The sequence below is a fragment of the Dasypus novemcinctus genome, chromosome 1 (assembly GCF_030445035.2).
Source record: "Dasypus novemcinctus isolate mDasNov1 chromosome 1, mDasNov1.1.hap2, whole genome shotgun sequence".
Lineage (NCBI taxonomy): Eukaryota > Metazoa > Chordata > Mammalia > Cingulata > Dasypodidae > Dasypus > Dasypus novemcinctus.
This window is the reverse complement of record NC_080673.1, coordinates 100,833,161-100,854,739: the sequence shown is the minus strand read 5'-3', so window position 1 is coordinate 100,854,739 and position 21,579 is coordinate 100,833,161. Positions and strand designations below refer to the sequence as shown.

Below are 21,579 nucleotides of genomic sequence, written 5' to 3'. Positions count from 1 at the left end.
AGAAATAGCAAGAGTACACCCTGCTCAAAATTACAGATTCATGTTCAGCCAATTAGCCAGCAAACCTCTCATCTTACATTTATTAAATTCCTACACATAGAGCCAATGATATAACCTACGAAGCTTTCCTATTTCTTACATGCCCTGTGTAGATTGGTTCAACAAGAATGAGCATGGTACTATGAAGAGTTTATGAACTATCGGATAAGAAAAACTCGGTTTGAGCTTCATCTTTTTAATTTAAATGTGATCAACTTGTTTCTTTATAAGTGAAGCTGGTATCAGAAATGCTAACTCTGCCTGACTTTTTAAGGATTATTATTTAAAAATAATAGTTAAATCTTATTAAGTGTTTTCTTGCCAAGCCCTGTTGTAAGCTATCCATAGATTGTTTCCTTTATGCTTCGTAAAAATCCTGTGAGGGAGCAAAATCTTATTATGACTACTTTACAAAGGAGGAGAAGGTAAGTAGTTTACCTATGGTCATAAGCATAGATTCCAGAGTCATTATTCAGAGCTAATAAGCTAATAAGCTGATTTCCTCTTAGAACAATTGGATTGCCCAATTTTTACTTGAAGGAGTGTGTTGTGCCTTAAAGAGCAAAAACTTGGGTGTAGACCATTTTGTGATCAGTACATAGGATATATAAAATGTCTCCTTGGCTATTGTATAATTGTCAATGTTATTTATATAAAAATAAACTCTATATTAAATTAGGATAAATTATATAAAAAAGAATAGATAAGATACCTTATTTATTATAAATATATATATTATTAATGCTTATTTGACCATCTACTGATTATTTATAAATTCTATTTTCTCCTTAACAAAAGACAGATATTCTCTTTAAAATCTATAATACTGTATATGCCATAATAGCAGGAGGTCTGCTTGGCACAGCCGTCAGAGGTATTGCTATCCAAGAATTTGCCTTAGTAGAGTTATTAATTGACATTCTGCCCATGTTAATTTGTTTTCTATCTATAATCTTATTACACATTCTTTCCACAGCCAAGTCAGAATTCAGAAAGAGCAATCTCCTCCTGCATGAGTGACACCTGCTTCCAAATCTGGTTATAAAAACCTAAAAGATTTAAATTATCAAAAAGAAAAGCATCTATTTTTCTTCTTCTTCACAGACTCTTCCTCTTTCTTTTTCTCTTCTCTCCTCTCTCTCTTTATATGTGCATAGGGAGTGAAAAGAGAGCAGTAAAAGATAATTTCACATTTACAAGCCATTAGTAGATATAGGTTACTGAGGAAAAGGAGAAGGTTTCTTGGTTTTACAATCCAGTTTCACACAGCTTTCTCCACAGCTTAGATTATGGAGGTCAGGGACTGCTGTGCTTGCTATTTCCTTTGAATCACCTCTCAGAGCCTAACAAGGTAGTTCTGCATATAGAAAATGATAAAGTGCAATGAATGTCTCATGATGATGAAGGAGTTTGTTGTTATGGGGGGAGAAGTGGGGTGAAGGGGATGGGGGGTATATGGGGACCTCATATTTTTTGAATGCAGCATTAAAAAAATAAAGACAAAAAAGTAAAAAAAAAAAAGAATAATGATAAACAACAACAACAAAAAAAGAAAATGATAAATGCATTGATGATGGACTCTTGGTTTGGCAAGTTTTAACGCAGGATCTGGCCCATCACATCCCAGTTAGCATGTGAACTTCCCTTCACTCTAGAGTTAAAGGAGTTACAAAATAGTTTACTTAGGCCAAGAAATTGGGTTATAAAGAATGGTGGTTATTTCAAGAGCTTCATGAATGATGAAAGGTGAAAGAGCCACGCCTTCATTTAATGTAAGAAAAATGTGCTCAGACACACTTAATACATAAGTACTAAAATCAGGGCCATAGTGAACAGTTTTGTTTTTTCTTTAAAGCACTCTGGTGATTTCTGTTTTCCTGAATATGGGTGACTTGGTATGACTGAAAAAAATTTTTTTTTATTTACTTAGACTTTATAAAGTCTTTATTACATCATGTTTGTTATACCAACTAGTTATTTAAAGCAGAGTAGATGTTTTTCATTTGCGTAATAGAGCACATTTGTTCTCACTGTTCACTTTTAAAAAATTATTTTAGAACACAGATTCATTTATAGTAATTTTTAAATGTCAGCATACTCGTGTATTTTTTGATTTCCATTCTCAAAGACCTTTTGGTATTTTTGCAACAATTAATATTGTCTCCTTATAAATATTTTGCATTACTGAGCTGATTTGTAAGTTCCTTGAAGTCAGGAACTTATGTTTCCTTAATTTTAGTAAACAATAAGAACTCTAAAATATCCACTTGTTTCCAGTACACTTTGGATTTAAAAATAGAACACTTAAAATTTCAAGACTTTTGGAGTTTATTTCACAACACAAAGTCTTTGCTTGAGAGACAATCATTTAAATTTAGACAGTTATAATAGAAAGTAATTTAGAGGTTTTGTGGTATCATTAGATGATAAATGATAGATAACCTTTGCTTCTTTAACATGGATCTGTTGCATATCTTCTCTGATTAGTACGGATATAAAGCTAATACGTATCATTGGGGCACACAGATTTCTAAATAATCTAAACATAAAAGCCACTCGTCTCTTTAGTTATGTATATGTATTTTTTCTTTTTCTGAAGAATAAGCTTAGAGTGAGAAAAACAGATACCTGTCACTAAAGATGTCAAAATTTAGACTCCTCCTATAAAATACTTTTTAAACACTTCAGCATCTTGCACTGTGGTTCAAAAAATCAGGGTTAAAATGACTCATTATCCCTGATAAAATTGCTTCCTCTGAAACTTTCTTTGTCTGCCATTAATATATCCCCTTCAACTTTCATTTGACTGGTGTCTTCAGGGTATATATTTTCCTATCCTTTAATTTTAAACAATTCATATTTAAAGTGAGTTTCTTAAATACTGAATATAGTTGGATCATGCTTTTTATTCATTCTGAAAACCTCTGCCTTTATAGGTATTTTTAAATTTTATTTAAACCATTTTATTTATTTTAGGTGATTATTGATATATCACCTAATATTTAAACCATTTTATTTCTTTCAGGTGATTATTGATATATTGGGTTTTAACATACCATCTTGATACTTGCTTTTCATATTTTTCCCATCTTTTCTTTCAACTCTTTTTCCTCTTTTATTGCTTTCTTTTGGATTAACTGAGTACTTTTTTAAGATTCTATTTTATCTCCATTATTGCCATCGTAATTATTACACTTCAAGATTTTGTTTCTTGTTGGTGCTCTAGAGTCTCCAATAAACATCTTTAACTTATCAAATTTACAAAAACTATCCTACCATTTATCATACAGGGTAAGAAATTTACAACAGTATGTTTGCTTTTCTCCCCTCCTAACCTTTGTGCTATTGTTGTTATATATTTTATTCTACATATATTTTGAACCTTCAATAGTTTTGTTAGTTTTGCTTTAAATAATCAGTTATCTTTTGAAGAGATTTGAGATAAACATATTTTTTATATATGCATATGTTTACCATTTCCAGTGGCCTCATTCCTTTATTTAGTTTTAATTTTCCATCTGGCATCATATTTTCTGAATGTCTTCTTTAACATTTACTCAACTGATAATGAATTTTCTCAGTTTTTGTATGTCTAAAAATATTTATAGAATTCTAGTGTGAAATTTTTTCCATTTTCAGTACCAAGGATGTTGCTTCATTGTCTTCCAGCTTAAATTGTTCGTGATAAGAATCTGCTGTCATTTTTATCTTTATTCCTCTCTATTTAATGTGTCATTCTTTAACAGTTTCTTTTTAAAGATTTTCCTTTATCACTGGCTTTCCGTGATTTGATTATGATGTGCCTTGATGTGATTTTCTTCCTGTTTCTTTGGCTTGGTGTTCCTTGAGTTCATTGAATCTATGTGTTTATAGCTTTCTTTTTATCATAATTGGAAATTATTTCTTATTATTTTTCTGTCCATCCTTCTTGCCTCTTCAGGAGCTTCCATGGTATGTATATTAATCTTCTTAATATTGTTCCACAGCTTATCAATATTTTGTTCTTTTTTTCTTCAACCTCTCTTTTGTTTCATTTTTAATAGGTGCTATTGCTATGTCTTCAAGTTACAAAAAAACAAATGTTTCATTTTGTTGATCTATTAAGTTTACTCTCTAATTCATTGATTTATGCTCTTCTCTCTTATTTTCTTCAGTCTGCTTTCTTTGGGCTTAACTGATTTTTTTTTTTCTTTTCTTGTCATCTCAAGATGGTTGTCCAGATAATTAAATTTTAATCCTTCTTTTTCCTTTTTTCAAAAGGCAGTGCCAGGGATTGGACCCAAGACCTTGTACATGGGAAGCAGATTCTCAACCACTGAACTATATCTGTTCCATGGTGAGAGTTGGTTTTTTCATTTGTTTGTTTTTAGGAGGTACTGGGGATTGAACCTGGGACCCTGTACATGGGAAGCAGGTGTTCAATCACTTTAGCTACATTTACTTCCCTTTTTCCTTTTTAATCTATGCATTTTAGAACTATAAATTTCACTCTGACTGACTTGAAATATATTGCGCAAGTTTTGATATATCATATTTTCATAACATTCAGCTCTGTTTTTTAATTGCATTTGTGATTAATTCTTTTATCCATAGACTATTCATAAGTTTATTTTAAAAATTATAAGCATATGCATATATTGTAATTATCTTTTAATTTCCATATTGCATCCCCCATAATCAAGGAACAGGCTTTGTTTGATTTAAGGCTTTAAATTTTATTGAAGCTTGCTTTATGACTCAGTCTATGATCTATTTTCCAGCTTACTATATCCAGTCTAAGATCTATTTTCTCTTGGTTCTCTTTCTCCTCTCTAAATGGCTGCTAAACTTACCCACTGAATTCTTAAATTCCACTTCTTTGTTTTTAGCTCTAGAATTTCCATTGTATTCCTAGGAACAGATAGTCTGCAAGCAGAAAAATGTCATCTCTGGAAAACATTTACACAGCTAAGGACACAATGAGATTTAAGTCAGCTGTAATTAGTAAACAAGGTTCCATGGGTGATTCTCAAGCTAAGATTATGATAAAATGGAGCTATAAGTAGGTAATGAGATTGGTGTCTTTGATGTAATTTCCTGGAAGCAGGACCCTAGGTCTTCCCAAATGTGTAAAAACCCATCTTCTCTGGAGAAGTTGTCCTTAACTTTGTTTAGGACAATGAACATCACAGACCCTCTCTCTCTGAAAAATGCATCTATGCTTATATGCATAAATTTGTACACAATTTTAGGGGGCTCACAGATTACCTGAGACCCATCCATGAACAATTCAGGAGGCATTTCCACAGACTGCCAACTGAATTCTCTGATTTTACTTTTGACAGAAATCCACATCACACTCCCAACATTTTATTCTCCATAGAGCAGCTCAATCAATATTTTAAAATGTAAATCAGACAATATAATCTTCTGCCTTCAACCATCCATCACACTTTGTACTTCTTTATAATAAAATTCTTTATCATGGCGTACTCAGTCCTGTATGTACTGCCTCTGTTTCCCACTGCATCTACTACCTATTCTCTCCTTCCCTTCTTGCACATCAGCCACAGGGGCCTCCTGTCTGTTACTCAGATAACCTAAGCCCACCTGCATATCAGGGTCTGTACACTTTGTATTTCCTCAGCTTTGAATTCTCTTCCCTGGAGAGCCATTTTTTACTCCTTCACTTTATTTAATTTTCTCCCCAAATGTCTCCAATTCAAAGAGTGCTTCCTGAGCACCCTAGGAAAAATGACATCCCCACCCTCACTTGCTATTTCCTTAGTTTGTTTTAACTTTCTTTGTAACATGGTTTGTGACCCAATAGTGAACTATGAATTTTTAACTTACTTATTATCTGTCTAATCCACTAGAATATAAATTCCTGATAGCACTCCCTAATATACACCTATTTCCTAGAGTCTACAATAATACTAGTCACATAATTAGCTCTCAAAAAGAGATTTAATGAAGAAATTAATTTTGGGGATTGAATCATGTCCCCCATAAAGACATGTTAAAGTCTTAATCTGTATTCCTTTGGGTGTGAACCCATTAATAAATAAGACCTTTGAAGATATTATTAGTTAATGGGTAGACTCATTTGTAAAAAGAATTTCAGAAGATACTATTTAAACGAAGCCAGATTGAATCAGTGTGGGTCTTAATTCCTAGACTTGAGTCCTTATAAGGCAGAATAAATTCAGACACAGTCAGTTGAATAGCAGCCAGAAATCAGAAAAAACACAGGGGGATTCCAAGGGACAGTATACCATGTGAGAGATGATTGCCATCATCAGAACACTGATCCTTTGATTTTTGACTTCTATCCTTTTAAACTGTGAGACAATAAATTCCTATTTTTAAACCTCTGACAAATACCACACATTGGTATATGTCAGAGGAGTTATGGCAAACTAAAACAATATATTAATTAATTGAAATGGACCAAATTTCTATAATCATAAAGTGAGAGAATCAATTTGATAATGACTTCTTTCTAACTTAAAAACTCTAAGATTCTAGGAATTGGTCTTCTACAGGCAGGATAAAATAATAAGACAGGAATAATACACACAGCTCTAAGAGAGTAGGAAAGGATTAATGAGAAAGAAAAATCAATATAGTTTAAGGACATGTTTCTTATTTTTTTGATCTACATTCCACCTTTCTAGGGAGTAAAGCAACAAACTTTAACTGAGCTTTTACTCCAAGTCAAACCAGAACTTGCTCTAATCTTGAAATGACTTAGCATAATTCCTTTATCTGATATTCACTAAGATTTGCCAATATGTTTAAAAGGAAAATGAACCTTCACTTCTGTCTTCCCCTACCAGTAGATTGTTGAGTTCTCTCTCTCTCACTCTTTCTCTCTCTTTCTGTTAGCCCTTCTAATTTTGAGTATGTATGTGTGTGAGGGTGGAAGTATGAAGGAGTGGCACTCTGCTAATCAGTAATTTGAGAGAGACCCTACTTTCATCCCTTGGAAAAGGGAATGTGTGTAAACTCATTATATCAAGTGGAGCCCATGTTGGGTAGTAAGTAACTTGAGGAAAATGAGAGATATGGGAGGAATGGCTGTCTGTAGAGTTTCATAAAAAATATCTAAAGGGCTTAGTATAGAAGTTATCAAACAACAAATGCAAAAGGCAGCAGTAAATACTCTTATTTCATTATCTTTTCAGGGTATTTCATTTTTCAAGAAATGGTTTTTTGTGTTGTAAATTTTTTTTTAAGTACTGGGAAGAACAACCATTTCAAACTGTGTTTAAAGGCTAAATAAATTAATTAGTCTTCAGAATTGAGATGCAGAGGACATTACCCTATATGAGTCAAAGTAAAATTAAGTTTTAAGTGACCTGGATTGACACACTTCTGTTTACATGTTAATTTTAATAAATCATGCTTTTTGTATGATATTTCCTCATCAGCTATTGGTGGGTATTTAGTGCAGAGTAATAATTATTTGAGTTTAATCTTCAAGAAGCTGCTTCATATTTTACAGATTTATATTAAGTTTTATTTTTATTTGTGTTAGAGACAATCATATTATGAGGTGGATGAAGTTTTGGTTGACTAAATTTACTTTCAGACGTAGCTTGCACACAAAATAGGTCCTACTTATCAGAAGCCAAAAAACTGCCACAAGGGAATGTTCTCCATATGAAGGACAGATGACCCTACTCTTCATATTCCTCTATGGGTTGACTGTCTCATTAAATAGAGTTATTAATTTACAATTATGGCATGAAATTAGATTCCTTCTAGACAATCTTCTTCATGTTGTGCTTAAGATGATTACAATAAAAACAGGAGAAAACTGGACCCTCTTTATTTCTAGACAAGACGAGGTATTCGACTTTCAAAGTTTCCACTTGCCATCCCCCTTTCACTGAGAGGTCTCCCAAGAAGAAACTTGGAGACTATGATTCATCTATAGCTGCTTTTCTATTAAGGATTATGGGTATGCCATAAATGCATTTATTATTTATAGTGAATGGTCTCTGATGAAGCTATTACTAGCTTTTCAAGTCAAGATATATTGGTTACAAATACAGATTGCTTCATATCATTTAGGCAAGAATGTGACATGTGCTTGTTGTCAGGACATATGTGGACTGGGGTTGGAAAGCTGTCAGAAAACAGAGGAACTCCAGGTCTGACTGCTCTATGTCTCTCAAAAACAATTTAATTCTTGTTCATGGACTCTTTTTATCTCCCCAATTATTCTCCACTCTTCTCTACTAACTCTGTTTACTCATAATATGTTTCCCTCTGCTGTAGGTACATACTTGAGTCATCACAGACCTCTCTGACTCGCTCTGCTAAAAAACCTTGCAGCTTCAGTGTCCACGACTATTCATTTTTTGTTTGTGTCTTCTAATTCAGATTACCAAGAAATTTGATTGGCAGAGCTCAATACTTTTTTCCCTTTTCTTTGAAAAACAAAATTTTATGAAAGCGTTATTTACACATCACTAAATTCACCATCTTAAGTCTACACCTCAATGATTTTTAGTAAATTATAAAGTTACGCAACGGTCACTACAATCCCATTTTAGAACATTTGTTTAAACACAAAAGTTCCATCAAGCCCTTTTGGAGTCATTTCCTGTTCCCATCACCAGTTTCAGGTAACCACTAATCTATTTTTTGTCCCAATAAAATGTCTTTTCTGTATATTTCATATAAATGCAGACATAGACTATATTGTGTTTTGTGTATGGTTTCTTTCTCTGAGCATAATGTTTTTGGGTTCATCCAGTTATAGCAGGTATCAGTATTTAGTTTCTTTAAATTGCTGAATAGTACTCCATTGTATGAATAGTCCACATTTTGCTTACTAGTTGATAACGTTTGGATTGTTCTTGTGTTGGCTATTATGAATATTACTACTATGAACACTCATTATATTAATACCACCTTGTATTGATTATTATAACTTTAGAGAAGCTTTGAAATTAGGTTATATAAGTCCTCCAACTTTGTTCTTCTTTTTCAAAAGTGTTTTGGCATTTCTATATATATATTGTGTTTACATTTTCATATATATTTTAGGATCAAATTTTTCAAAAAAATCTTGCTGGGGTTTTGATGGAGGTTGTATTGACTCTATCAACTAATTTTTGATCAATTTAGGGAGAATTGTTACCATCTTAACAATATTGAGTCTTCCAATCCAAGAACAAGTAATATCTTTTCATTTATTTAGATCTTTAATCTCACATATATATGTTTCATAGTTCAGGGTACAAATCTTGTACTTCTCTTACTAAATTTATTCCTAAATATTTTATGCTTTAATATTATTGTGAATTGAATTATTTCTTTTATTTTATTTTGGGTTTCCATTGCTTATAAATAGAAATATCATTGATTTTTTATATTAATCTTGTATCTAATAATCTAAGTTAGAATTTATTAATTCTAGTAGTTTTAGTGTGAATTCTTTGTTTTTTCCATATATATGATTATATAATATGATAATAAAGCAATTTTATTTCTTACTTTCAAATCTGAATGCCCTTCCCTTCCCCCTTCTTTCCTTCCTTCCTTCCTTCCTTCCTTCCTTCCTCCTCCCTCTCTCTTTCCCTGGTTATAAGGTTGAATAAAAGTGTCAAGGGTATACATCGTTGCTGTGTTCCACATCTCAAGTGGAAGCATTCAAAGTATCCAGTCTTTTATTATTATGATGTTAATCTGCCTTTATCAGGTTGAGGAAATTCCTTTATATTCCATTGAGTTCATTAAGAGTTTTTATCATGAATGTGCATTAGAGTTAGAAAAATGTTTTTTTCCTGCATCTACTGATTATACTGATATGATGTATTACATTACTTGATTTTCATGTTTTAAACCAACCTTTCATTCCTAGGATAAATACCACTTGCTCATGTTTTATAATCCATTTTATATGTTACTGAATTTTGTTTGCTACTATTTTGCTAAGGACATCTGCATCTATGTTCATGATACATATTGGTCTGTAGTTCTCTTTTCTTGTGACATCATTTTCTGGCTGTGGTATCAAGATAACACAGATAATTCCCTATGCAGTGTCCTCCTCCTCTACTTTCTGAAAGAATTTGGAAGGAATTGGTATCATTTCTTTCAAAATATTTTATAGAATTTGCCATTGAACTCATCATGGCTTGGAATTTATTCCATGGGAACATTTAAAATTTTTAAGTTGATCTCTTTATTTATTATACGTCTATTCAGACTTTCTAGTTTTTTGAGTCAGCTTTAGCAATTCGTTTCTTTCTAAGAATTTGCCCATTGCATTGAAGATGTCTAATTTGTTGGCCCAGCTCACCTTATTGTGCCAGGTGATATCATATTGCTGTCCAGCATGCATTGACCTTCCTTGGCACTCATAGTATTCTGATTATTTGTGGCTATGGAGGAATAGATTATCACTGTACAAAGCAAGGTTGCCAATTTTTTGTCCCATTTGGCAGACATTAGGAGAGAATATAGGTGGGATATGTTTCCTTGGCAGCTGTGGACTGAAAAACATTCTGAGGTTAGATCTATCCAAAATGCATCAACACAAATTCTCATACTTACTCTTGTTCTGGAAACTTTGTAATGTTGAAACAGCATTTGTAAGCAGACTATTTGTCACTGTTGCATTTGTCATGATGATATCACTCTTTGTGGCACCATTGGTTGTGAATTCTAATTATGTGAACAAAAAAGCATTCATCAGAGGTGTAGCCAATCACTAGACAGTCTGATTAATATAAATATTAACATCCATTTACAGTTCGAAATTTACTTGATGAAATAGTTCTGATCAAGTTTTAGTAATCCAGCATTTTGATGTGTGCATTTTGCTGACCAGTTAGTTCCACTAAAGAAAACGGGATAATATGAGACTCTCCAATATGCCCCCTAGAGGTTATCCTCATTTGACCATCACAGTAATACTATGAGTTAACTAATTATTATGATTGTTAATTTATATATGACTCAAGAGATATTAAATAATCTCCCCACAGTCACATAATTATAATGGGAGAGAGCCAGGACCTTAATCCAAGCCTTTCTAATGCAAAAGTTAAGCATTCAGCTATCTTGGAAAGGGACTTCTAAGGAAGTATCAGTGGTTCTAAATGGCACCTTAGTTCGCAGACAGTCTAAGAGAGAAATTTCAGGTTGATGGGATATCCAGAGGAGGAAGGATAACAGGAAATAAATAGAATAAACTTTCAATTAAATTTAGTTAATATTTTTTTGGAAAAAATAACAATAAAGAAAGGATAAATATTAAAAAAATAAACATGAAGTAAAAGGACTTGAAAAAATCCTTGCACAAATATTATAAAAATGATGAAAAGCATTGATTGCCTTCAGTGTTTTCAATATCTACTATGCGGAATTTGTATTAGTAAAAAAAGAGATACATACTATTTAGTGCATACTTGGTGTTAGAAGTGTCCTGGAGTGAAAGTAGTTTGGTAGATTCTATTGCAGACTAAGCTGGAAGCCTAAATTGCTGGTGCCTTCCAGAAGTGCCTAGCAGTTTTTACTCTAAGGCAATAAACATCTACTATGTAATGTAAATCTTTAGGGTAGTTGAAAGATTCAAGCTTGAGAAACTGATAGTTTTCAAGAAGACCTCATAGACCATATGATAAGTATGTCTTCAGGTAAAATGCCTTCAGGAATTGGTATGCAAACAAAAGTGAAATAAATTCAGATATAGACTACAGTGCATACCATAGAAATGAGAAAGAAAGAATGCGAATGGGCATAAACTTCTGAGTTATACTGAAGTATTAAGGTGAGAGGTACAGGGAACAACTTGAAGTAGAGAAAGGTCTTAGTGTAGTGTGAAAGCAGAAATTAATGTTCATGATAGCACGGAAGGAGAGAAGTTTGTCCAAGGAACAGAAACTCAACATTTGAGGAAGGAGGAAGACATGGAGATAAAGGTTTTCTTCTCACTGGAATCCCAAGTACATGTGCTTAGGAAACATCATAACAGGAGTACCACTTTAAAAATCTTTGGAGAAGGTTTCTCCAACTGAGCTAAATTTAGAAACCATCACAAAGCCATCCTTATGGCCTAAAGAATTCCTCAGTAGAAAGAAAGGAGACCAAGCAGTCTTGGTGGTAAAAAAGGGAATATACAGCTAAGGAAAAAATGGGGCACTGCCAGATTGTACACATACAAGGTGAAGAAAAGGATAATGGAATAGCCGAGAATACAGTGCTAAAGATTTTATAAGAAAGTTGCCTAATATTGTTGTGGAACATCCTTATCCTTCATAAAAAAAAGAGGAGAAATAGAACCCTTACCCAAATTTAGGGCAGATAGCTAATTTTGCAGCTTTAAGTAGGCAAAGGAGGGAATCTTGAATATTTAAGAGATAAATCAAAATATTTAAAAATATACATGATTGATTCAAATGTTATAGAGTGAAATATATGGAGAATAATGCTGCCACAATTTTAAGACATTTTCAGATTTTATTAGTATACAGAAGAGTTTCAAATGCTAGTATCAGGATAGAAGGCCCTATGCATGGGTGACTGCCATTTATTAAGATATGGGGATCATAGACTTGTATTAATGTTTTGCTTGGAAATTTTCCCAGTGGCACATTGGGTTCACACATGAATTTTTGGAGTCTTGCAAGGATTGATTGGCACCTCAGAAAAGGAAACCAATCTTGAAGCTATTCTTTAAATTTAAATTCTTTTTCTCTCTCATTTTTTCTATCTGACCACCATTTTCCCTCAAATAATAATATCCATCTACTTTGGTTTTGAGGTGAGAATTGCACTTGAAGTTGAAACAATGATATTTGTATTGGGTTTGGCAAACATTATTTTGCTTATTTTAACTTACAAGAGATTTGGAACATCAGTATAATACTGGCTTTAATTTTAGGACTTGTGTTTTCGAAACGTCTTTTTAAATCTTAAAATTTTGTTTAAGGTTGGATGCATGAAAACATAAGGAACATCTATCCATATTTGAATTGGAATAAGGGAAATTTAACACATGTGCTGCTTGAGGGAGTCATGCCAATACCAGATTGTGATGCAGAGAATTGATCCTGACTCCAAACTTACACTTAATTGAGAACCATTGGCTAAGACTGAGCAGAATAAGGGAACAGGGACTGTTTTATAATTATCTTGGAATTATTAATGGGAGTTCATTTTGTTCAGTTTAGGCAATTAATTTATTGAATGAAACCATAAATAAGGGTATTAATTAAGTGAAGAATTAATGTTTGGTTACAACAGATTGACTTGAAAGGGAGGGTTTATGGAGTTAAATTTTCAGGTAGGAGGATTAAGTAGCTCTATTCTTTGGAATCATATTATTTGAATTACAGTATTATTTTATCTTATGTACATAGCAAAAGTATCTGGCCTGGTCACTTTGTCTTGAGAAACAGAATAAGGTGGTGGGTGACTTTTTGACAAAGAATTTCCATAATATATGCTGTAGAATGCCAGTTCTATGGTGTGTTATTTGTTTTTCTGTGGAAAAATATGTTTCTACAGTCAAATTGATTTACAGTTACATAGATTTTGAAAAGTTAAATAGATTTCTTTAAGCTAGGATTTCACATTTACTATAATATATTAAACATTGTAAAACATCAAGAGCATTTTAACAGTGTAATTTTTTAAAAGTACTTACTCAAGGACCTACATTTTGAGGGATCATTTTATGGGCTAGTGTTTCATAGAAATTCTATCTCTATGACAAAGCGTATAGTCCAGAATAAATTTAAACAAAATAATGTTCTGATTCATCTCAGTGACTTCCAGGGTAATATTAAAAAGTCACTCATCACAAGATTGTGAGGGGCTTAATGTCCATAGTAATGCTCTAAGGAAGATGCACCAAAGCATTGGCAAAAACTGGAAAGACATTTCTTGCAGGCTTTATCTCAGATTATTCTAATCTCTCTTCTTCAGGTGAAAAGCAACTTTCCAGATAGTAAATAGGCTTAGCTGCTACACCCAACTTAAAAAAAAAGTGGAGTAGAAGCTAAGCATGTAAATCTGTATGGAGAGCTCAAGACATCACCTCTTCAAGTACTCTACTCTCAGGGAAAAGGAACTCAGATAATGGTAGCAGGCTATAAGAGAGACCCACAGATTTTGAAGAGAACAAAATTGTAGTGGTGGAGTACAGCTGGTGGAAGTAAGAATAGAACTTTTAGTAAGAGACAAGAAAGGAGAGGGTTTTATTTCTATGTGAGTTATGAAGTTTTCCTCTTTTCTACATCATTTAGAAGGTTGGTTGAAGCAGGCACAAACCCATTGGGATTGCGTATCTAGCAATGCCCTAGCCTTGTAAGTCTAAATCATACCTAGATTTAAGCCCAGGAAAAGTGAGTCAGAGCAGATGACCAAGGACTCCCTGCAGTTTAGGCCTTGGCTAACGGGGTATCTTGGAGACAGGTGTCTCCAGATTTATCCATTATCTAGCCCTGTTAACCAACATTAGTTTCTTAAGGGAATTAGGGATATCATTAACAAGTAGATGTTGAATTTTATGTTCCTTAAACTCTTTCTATGTTAGTAATCTTTCTTAGAGTCAGAGAATACCTTGGCAAGGACTTGGCCTTTATTTTCTCATAGCTATTGACCCTATTTACCCAGGAGAGACCTTATTTACCCATTAATAATTGGTAACAATGCTTATGGAGACCTTAAAAACTTCTGGAACATTCCAGCTTCCCCTTCTGAAAATTATAGTTCATATCAATCACCAATGGAATTAATTCTAGGGCAAGTGGTGTATGAAAAAGCTGTTTTGTTTGTTTTCTGGTTGTAGAGGGCACTTTAGTTTTTTAAATTTTACTTTGTATGGAACTTAAATAAACCTAATAATACCTTACTTCAGTAGTTTTTAACTGTCCTATTGAAGCCTGAAGGATTAAATGGAGAGGCTTTAGGGACTACCTTTGGTAACAAGAAGAGAAAAATGATAAAAAATCCACCCTTCCAAACGCCCCATTATCACTCTATTTCAATGAGAGAAGTTCCACTCCTAGTTGTTTGAAATATTGGCATTTTGAACATAGTCATAAGATTTTATGTTTAAAAGTTCCTTCTGATTAAAAGAAAATATTAAGTAGCAATTGCCTTACTTTTTAGTGAGATTCCTATTATGGTTACCTTGCTTGTCCTCTCTAAAAGTAATATTGAGAGTGTCAGAGCAGCAGAAGTCACACGATCTGTCATGAAGTTCATGCTGTTTCTGTCTCTGCTTAAGCACATGGGCTTTGACCTGAATTTCTTTGCTCTTTTCTAGACACAATTCTATCAAGCTTTTTCTGTGTGTGAGTGCATGCATGTGTGTGCACAGTGTCTGGATGTGTGTTCCCGATTTTAGATAAAAGGAGCTACTGTAAAGAGAGAACCAGCCCAGCGGGCTGACAATGCCACCAAAGAGATTGCCTAAAACCAGTGAAGGAACAAGAACTTTTGTAAGAAACAGAAAAGAGAATTAAAAAAATTATAGAATTCAGTATCCATTTTGTGCAGGCAGGAAAAAAAGGCCTAAATGTGTTAATAACACAGATACTATGTATTAGCCAGGTATAATAATTGAGATTAAAATAATACTATTGAATCATTTAAAATAGTTATTAATTAGCTAAATGGGAAGAAAGGATTTGAAGTAAAGTATAAGGTTTCAGACCCTAAATTATTATTGGGAATCACATGCTTTTTGTGTTAAGTTCTTTAACCTCTTTCAAAAAGTTTTACATCTTTAAATAATGATCTTTAAATAATAATTTTAAATAATCTTTAAAATAATGGTAATATATGCCTTAAAATCAGAGCCAAATTCACTCTTCTAGAAATAGTACTCTGAAAAAAATTCCAAATCACTTGCAAGTCATGATTATTATGCTCTAACTGATGAGCCAAGGGCTTTATAGATTTTAGAATAAACTTCATACAGTTTCTTGTTTTTTAATTTTTATGGTGGTTTGAAGCTGTATGTACCCCAGAAAAGCATGTTCTTAAATTGAATCTATCCATTTTAAGTAGGACATTTTCATAAAGTTCCTTCAGTTAATGGGCCCAGCCCAATCAGGAGGTCCTATTACTGGAGACCTTTATAAGCAGAAAGAAATTCAGACACACTCAGAGAGAAAGCCATAGAAGGAGCAGCCAGAAGCTGAATATTAATGGAACCAAGAAGAGAAGAGTCCAGGAGAACCATGATGTGCATTGTCCTGTGACAAGATAAGGACCAAGGATCACCAGCAGCCAGTCCCAGAATGCCATATTCCTCAGAAAGAAAGCATTGCCTTGATTTGAACTTTTCACAGCCTCAAACTATGAGTGAATAAATTCTCATTAGTTAACCTGATCCATTTAATGTTGTTTGCTTGAGCAGTGTAGGAAACTGAAACAGATTTGGTAACAGGAGAGTAGGGTGTTGCTATTGCAAATATCAAAAATGTGGAAACAACTATGAGGCTGGAAGAATTGTGAGGTGCTTGATATAAAAGGCATAGATTGATCTGGAGGGATTGTTCATAGAAATATGGGTTCTAATTGTACTTTCAATGAGGCCTTAAAAGAAAATGGTTACTGTGTTATTGGAAACTAGAGGTAAGGCTATCCTTGTTTTCAAATGGCAGAGAACTCAGCAAAATTGAGTTCTGATATCAATGAAAGACAGAACTTGAAAACAATGAACTTGGATATTAACTGAGGAGAGTTTTGAAGCTAAAGAGTGGAAAGTACAGCCTGGTTTTTCCTTGAAGCTTTTATATAATGCTAGATGAAATGGATAAGCTGATGAATGAACTCCTAGATATAAAGAAACCTGAAATTGATGGTTTGCCAATTTCTGAACTTCTAGAAAGTGCGTCCCCAGAGAATAAAGCCCCATGTGAGGGTTTATTGGAACATGGAACCTGTCAGTCATTTCAGTAGAAGTTAGGATTGGAAATGAAGCTAAGCAAGAAAGGGCTATAGAAGGATCTATTATCTGATGTTTTGGATCCCTGTGAACTATAGCCTATGCAAGGCTGATTGGCTTTTGCATAATATTATGAATGGAACCACTGCCAGACTGGACCAAAAGGGATAAAAAAGAGAAAAACTGAAAGCAGAATCCCTTCAATGACAGAACCATGGATGCTGAGGTCTGGACAGGAGCTATCTCCTCAGTAGAGAGCAGGCCTACCTATTTGTGTGGAAAAGTTGAGTCTGCTCCAGTGCTTCCTGTTGTTCATGAAGAGTGCTGCCATCCCAATGCTCAGAGACGGAGGGACCTATACTGCAGGGACTGTGGAGAGTCTAGCCTCACCCCAGTGCTCACAGTGGGTGGGGTCAGAACCTCAGGGGTTACAGAAAACTTGGCCATCACCTTTAAGGAGGTGTGGAGGAACCTTCACCCTAGTGTTTGAGGAGAGCATGGCTGCTATACAAGCACTTTGAAAGTGTGTGGCCACTGCTCCATAAGGCCTGGCGGACAAATCATCATTCTAAAGATGACTCTCAGATCTTGAAATCTAATGGAGCTTGCCCTGATGGGTTTCAGAATTGTTCAGGACCCTTGTTTACCTACCAGTTTCTTCTTCTGGAATGAAAATGTTTAGTCTTATCCCTTCATTGTATATTGGAAGCAGATAACCTGTTCTCTAGGTTTCACAGGTTCATAGATAGAGGGGAATTATACTCCAGGACAGACCACATGTGTAATGGATTTTGATGAGACTTTATACTAAGCATTGTTTCTGAAAGGACTTAAGGCTTTAGGGGTGTTGGATTGGATGCATTTTGCTATGACTTTTTGGGATCCACAGGGTGAAATGTGGTAGTTTGAAGCTGTATAATCCCCAGAAAAACATGTTCTTAAATTTAATTTATTTCTGTGAGTGTGAAGCCACTGTAAGTAAGCTTTTTTCAGGAAGTTTCTTCAGTTAAGGTGTGGCCCAGACCATTCAGGAGGTGTCTTAATCCTATTACTGGAGACCTTTACAAGCAGAGTAAATTCATATAAAGAGAGGAAGCCACCCACAGAGGGAGCAGCCAGAAGCTGAAAATAAATGGAACCCAGAAGAGAAGGGAGAGACCAGGAGATGCCACTACATGCTTTGCCACGTGGTAAGCTGAGTATCAAGGATCACCAGCAGCCAGCCCAGAGTGCTAGTCTTTGGGAAGAAAGCATCCCTTTAGTGATGCTTTGATCTGGGCTTTTTCACAGCCTTAAATTGTGAGTGAATAAATTCCCTTGTTTAACTTGACCCATTTCATGGTATTTGCTTGAGCAACCTAAAGTAATTTTTTTTTTAGTATTCTTTTTCTTTCAATTTTATTTAAACTATAGATGCTCAATCCAAGTAACTTCTGCTAGATACTACATACACAAAGGTAGGAAATAACAATTTTTAAAATATGGTGTCAAGATATTCACAAATTCCTGCAAATATTATGATAACCTCCTAAATAACAATGAATCAAGCAAGAACTCAAATAAGGAAATTAGATAATAACTTGAAATGAATTAAAAAGAACATACAACCTACCAAAACATACAGCATTCAGTAAAAGCAGTGCTTAGAGGGAAATTTATAGTTGTAAACACCTTCATTTAAATAGAACATCTCAAATCAATAACTTAATATGCTGTCTTTATAAGCAAGAAAAGGAAAGTACAAAAAAGCATGAGGAAGGGAAAATAAAAATATAGAATGGAATAAATGAAAGAAAAAAAACAATACAGAAAATTGACAACACCAATTATTAGTTCTTTTAAAACATCAATAAAATTGACAAATTTTTACTTAAAATACCAGGAAAAAAAATGAAAGAGGGCTCAAATTACTAAAATCATGAATTATAAAAGAGATGTTACTAATGACCTTATAGAAATAAGAAGGATATAGTGGAATACTATGAACAACTCTATGCAAATATATTAGATAAACTAGAAGAAATGGAAAAATTCCTGGAGAGACACAAACTACCAAAACTGACTTAAAAAGATATAGAAAATCTGAATAGACTTACTAACCAATAAAGATATTCAGTTAGTAATCAAAACAATTTCACAAAGAAAAGCTCAATACTGTATGTCTTTATTATTAAATTTTAAGAGACTTGAGGAATTAACACCAATTCTTCACAAACTCATCAAAACAAAATAAAGAAAAAGAGGGACCACTTCCCAACTCATTCTATGAGACCAGAGTTACACAAATACAAAACTAGTTAAATACAACACAAGAAAAGAAAACTGCAAACTAATATCCTTTATGAATATAGATACAAAATTCTTAATAAAATAATAGCAAATCAAATATAACAATATATAAAAAATGATTATATACCTTGAACAAGTAGGATTTATCCCAGGAATGCAAGATTGGGTCATAAAATAGAAATCAATAATTGTAATACACCACATAAATAGAATGAAAGAAGAAAAATCCAAAATCCTGATCCTTTCATTTGATGGCTCAAGAGCATTTTACAAAATCCAACAATCATTCATGATTAAAGGAAAACTAAAAACTAAGAATAGAAGGGATTCTTTAATCTGATAAAGAGCATCTATGAAAAACCCATAGCTAACATCATACTAATTGGCAATTAAATGAAAATGTTTTTCCATTATCAGGAACAAGATACGGGTGTCCACTCTTGCCACTTCTATTCAAATTTGTACTTGATGTACTAGCCAGATAAGTTAAGAAAGAAAATTGAATATAAAGCATCCAGATTGGAAAGAAAATAAAAATGATCTATTTTCATATAATATGATCCTCTATACAGAAAATCCTAAGGGATCAACAAAAAATTGAAAAGAAAATAATTAAAACCAATGAATGAGTTCAGCAAGGTTGCAGGAAATAATATCAATACTTGAAAATCAATTCTATTTCTATACAGTTTCAATGGACAATTAAAAACAATTAAGAAAATGTTTCTATTTAAAAGGAATATTTTCCACACACACAAAAATATTAGTGAATATATTTAACAAAAGAAGTGCCAGTCTTAACTGAAAACTACAAAACATCACTGAAATAAAGTAAAGAAAACTTAAATAAGTGGAAAGACATCTGTGTACATAGATTGGAAGGCTTAACATTACTAAGATGGCAAAGCTCTTTAAATTGACTGACAGAGTCCAAAAATCCCTGTCAAAATCCAGTTCACTTTTTACAGAAATTGACAAACTGATCTTAAAATTCATGTGAAAATACAAGAGAACCAAAATAGTTATAACAATCTTGCAAAGAAGAAAAGAGTTGGAGAACTCATACTTCCTTAATTCAAAACCTACTGCAAAGCCACTGAATTCAAGATTGTGTGGTACTGGCATGAAATAGGCATATCATTCAATGAACAGAATTGAAAGTCCAGAAATAAATTCATGAGTCTAGGGTCAAATGATTTTCTACAAGGGTGCCAAAACTATTCAAAAAGGAAAGAATGGTGTTTTCAACAAATTGTGCTGGGACAACATGCAAAAGAATGAATTTGGGACACATACCTCATAGCATACAAAAAATTTAAAAACCTGAATGTAAGAGCTAAAACTATAAAACTTTCAGAAGAAAACAAAATTGTAAATCTTCATGACTTTTGATTGGACTATGTTTCTTTAGATATGATACTTACAGCAAGAATGATAAAAGAAAAAATATGTAAATTGGACTTATCAAAATTTCTGTTTCAAAGGATATCATCAAGAAATTTAAAAGACAATCCACAGCATGGGAAAAATATTTGCAAAATCATGTGTCTTATGAGCATCTAGTGTCTAGAATATATAAGAATAAAGAATCTTTCACAACTCAAAAACAAAAAAGACAACCCATTTTAAATATGAGCAAAGGATTTGAATAGATATTACTCCAAAGAAGATAAAGAATGGAAAATCAGCACATATAAAGATGTTAGTAATTAGCAAACTGCAAATCAAAACCAAAATGAGATACCACTTCATGCCCACTAGAAGGGCTATAATAATAATAATAATAAAACAGAATAACAAGTGTTAGTATGGATGTGGAGAAACTAGAACACTCATACATTGATGGTAGAAATGTGAAACAGTAGAGCTGTTTTGGAAAATAATTTAGCAGTTCTTCGAAAAGTTCAACATAGAGTTACCATTTGACTTACCAAGAGCAATGAAAATATAGGCTTATGCAAATACTTGTACACAAAGTGGAAACAACATAAATGTCCATTAACAGATGAATGGATAAATAATATGTGATATATCAATACAATGGAATATCAAACAGCCATAAACAGGAATGGAATACTGACACAAGTATGCATGTACTGCTACAACATGGATGACCTCAAAAACGTTATGATAACTGAAAGAAACCAGGCATAAAAGGCCATATAGTGTATGATTCTGTTTATATGAAATATCCAGAATAGACAAATCTATAGAGACAGAAAGTAGATTAATTGGTTGCCAGTTGCTGGAGAAAGTGATGAATGGAGTGAGTGCTAATGCATATAGGGTTTCTTTTTAAGGCAATGAAAATGTTTTAGAATTGGACAATGGTGGTGTTTGCACAATGT

General features: G+C 33.3%; 1 protein-coding gene and 1 long non-coding RNA gene across 4 annotated transcripts in view; one reads left to right on the top strand and one right to left on the bottom strand.

Annotated features, from left to right (window-relative positions):
• The window catches only part of EMCN (endomucin), a 239,097-nt gene that overhangs the window by 161,225 nt on the left and 56,293 nt on the right, over positions 1-21,579 (bottom strand). For all 3 annotated transcript variants that reach the window (XM_004461949.4, XM_058294943.2, XM_058294944.2), the window contains exon 4: positions 10,591-10,701. In XM_004461949.4, the coding sequence (XP_004462006.2) occupies positions 10,591-10,701 (111 nt within the window). The remainder of the gene's footprint in view (positions 1-10,590; positions 10,702-21,579) is intronic.
• Positions 1-21,579, top strand: part of LOC111764986 (uncharacterized) — a 65,468-nt gene that overhangs the window by 18,396 nt on the left and 25,493 nt on the right. Inside the window, exon 2 of the long non-coding RNA XR_009185380.2 lies at positions 4,300-4,375. This is a non-coding gene — a long non-coding RNA (uncharacterized lncRNA). The remainder of the gene's footprint in view (positions 1-4,299; positions 4,376-21,579) is intronic.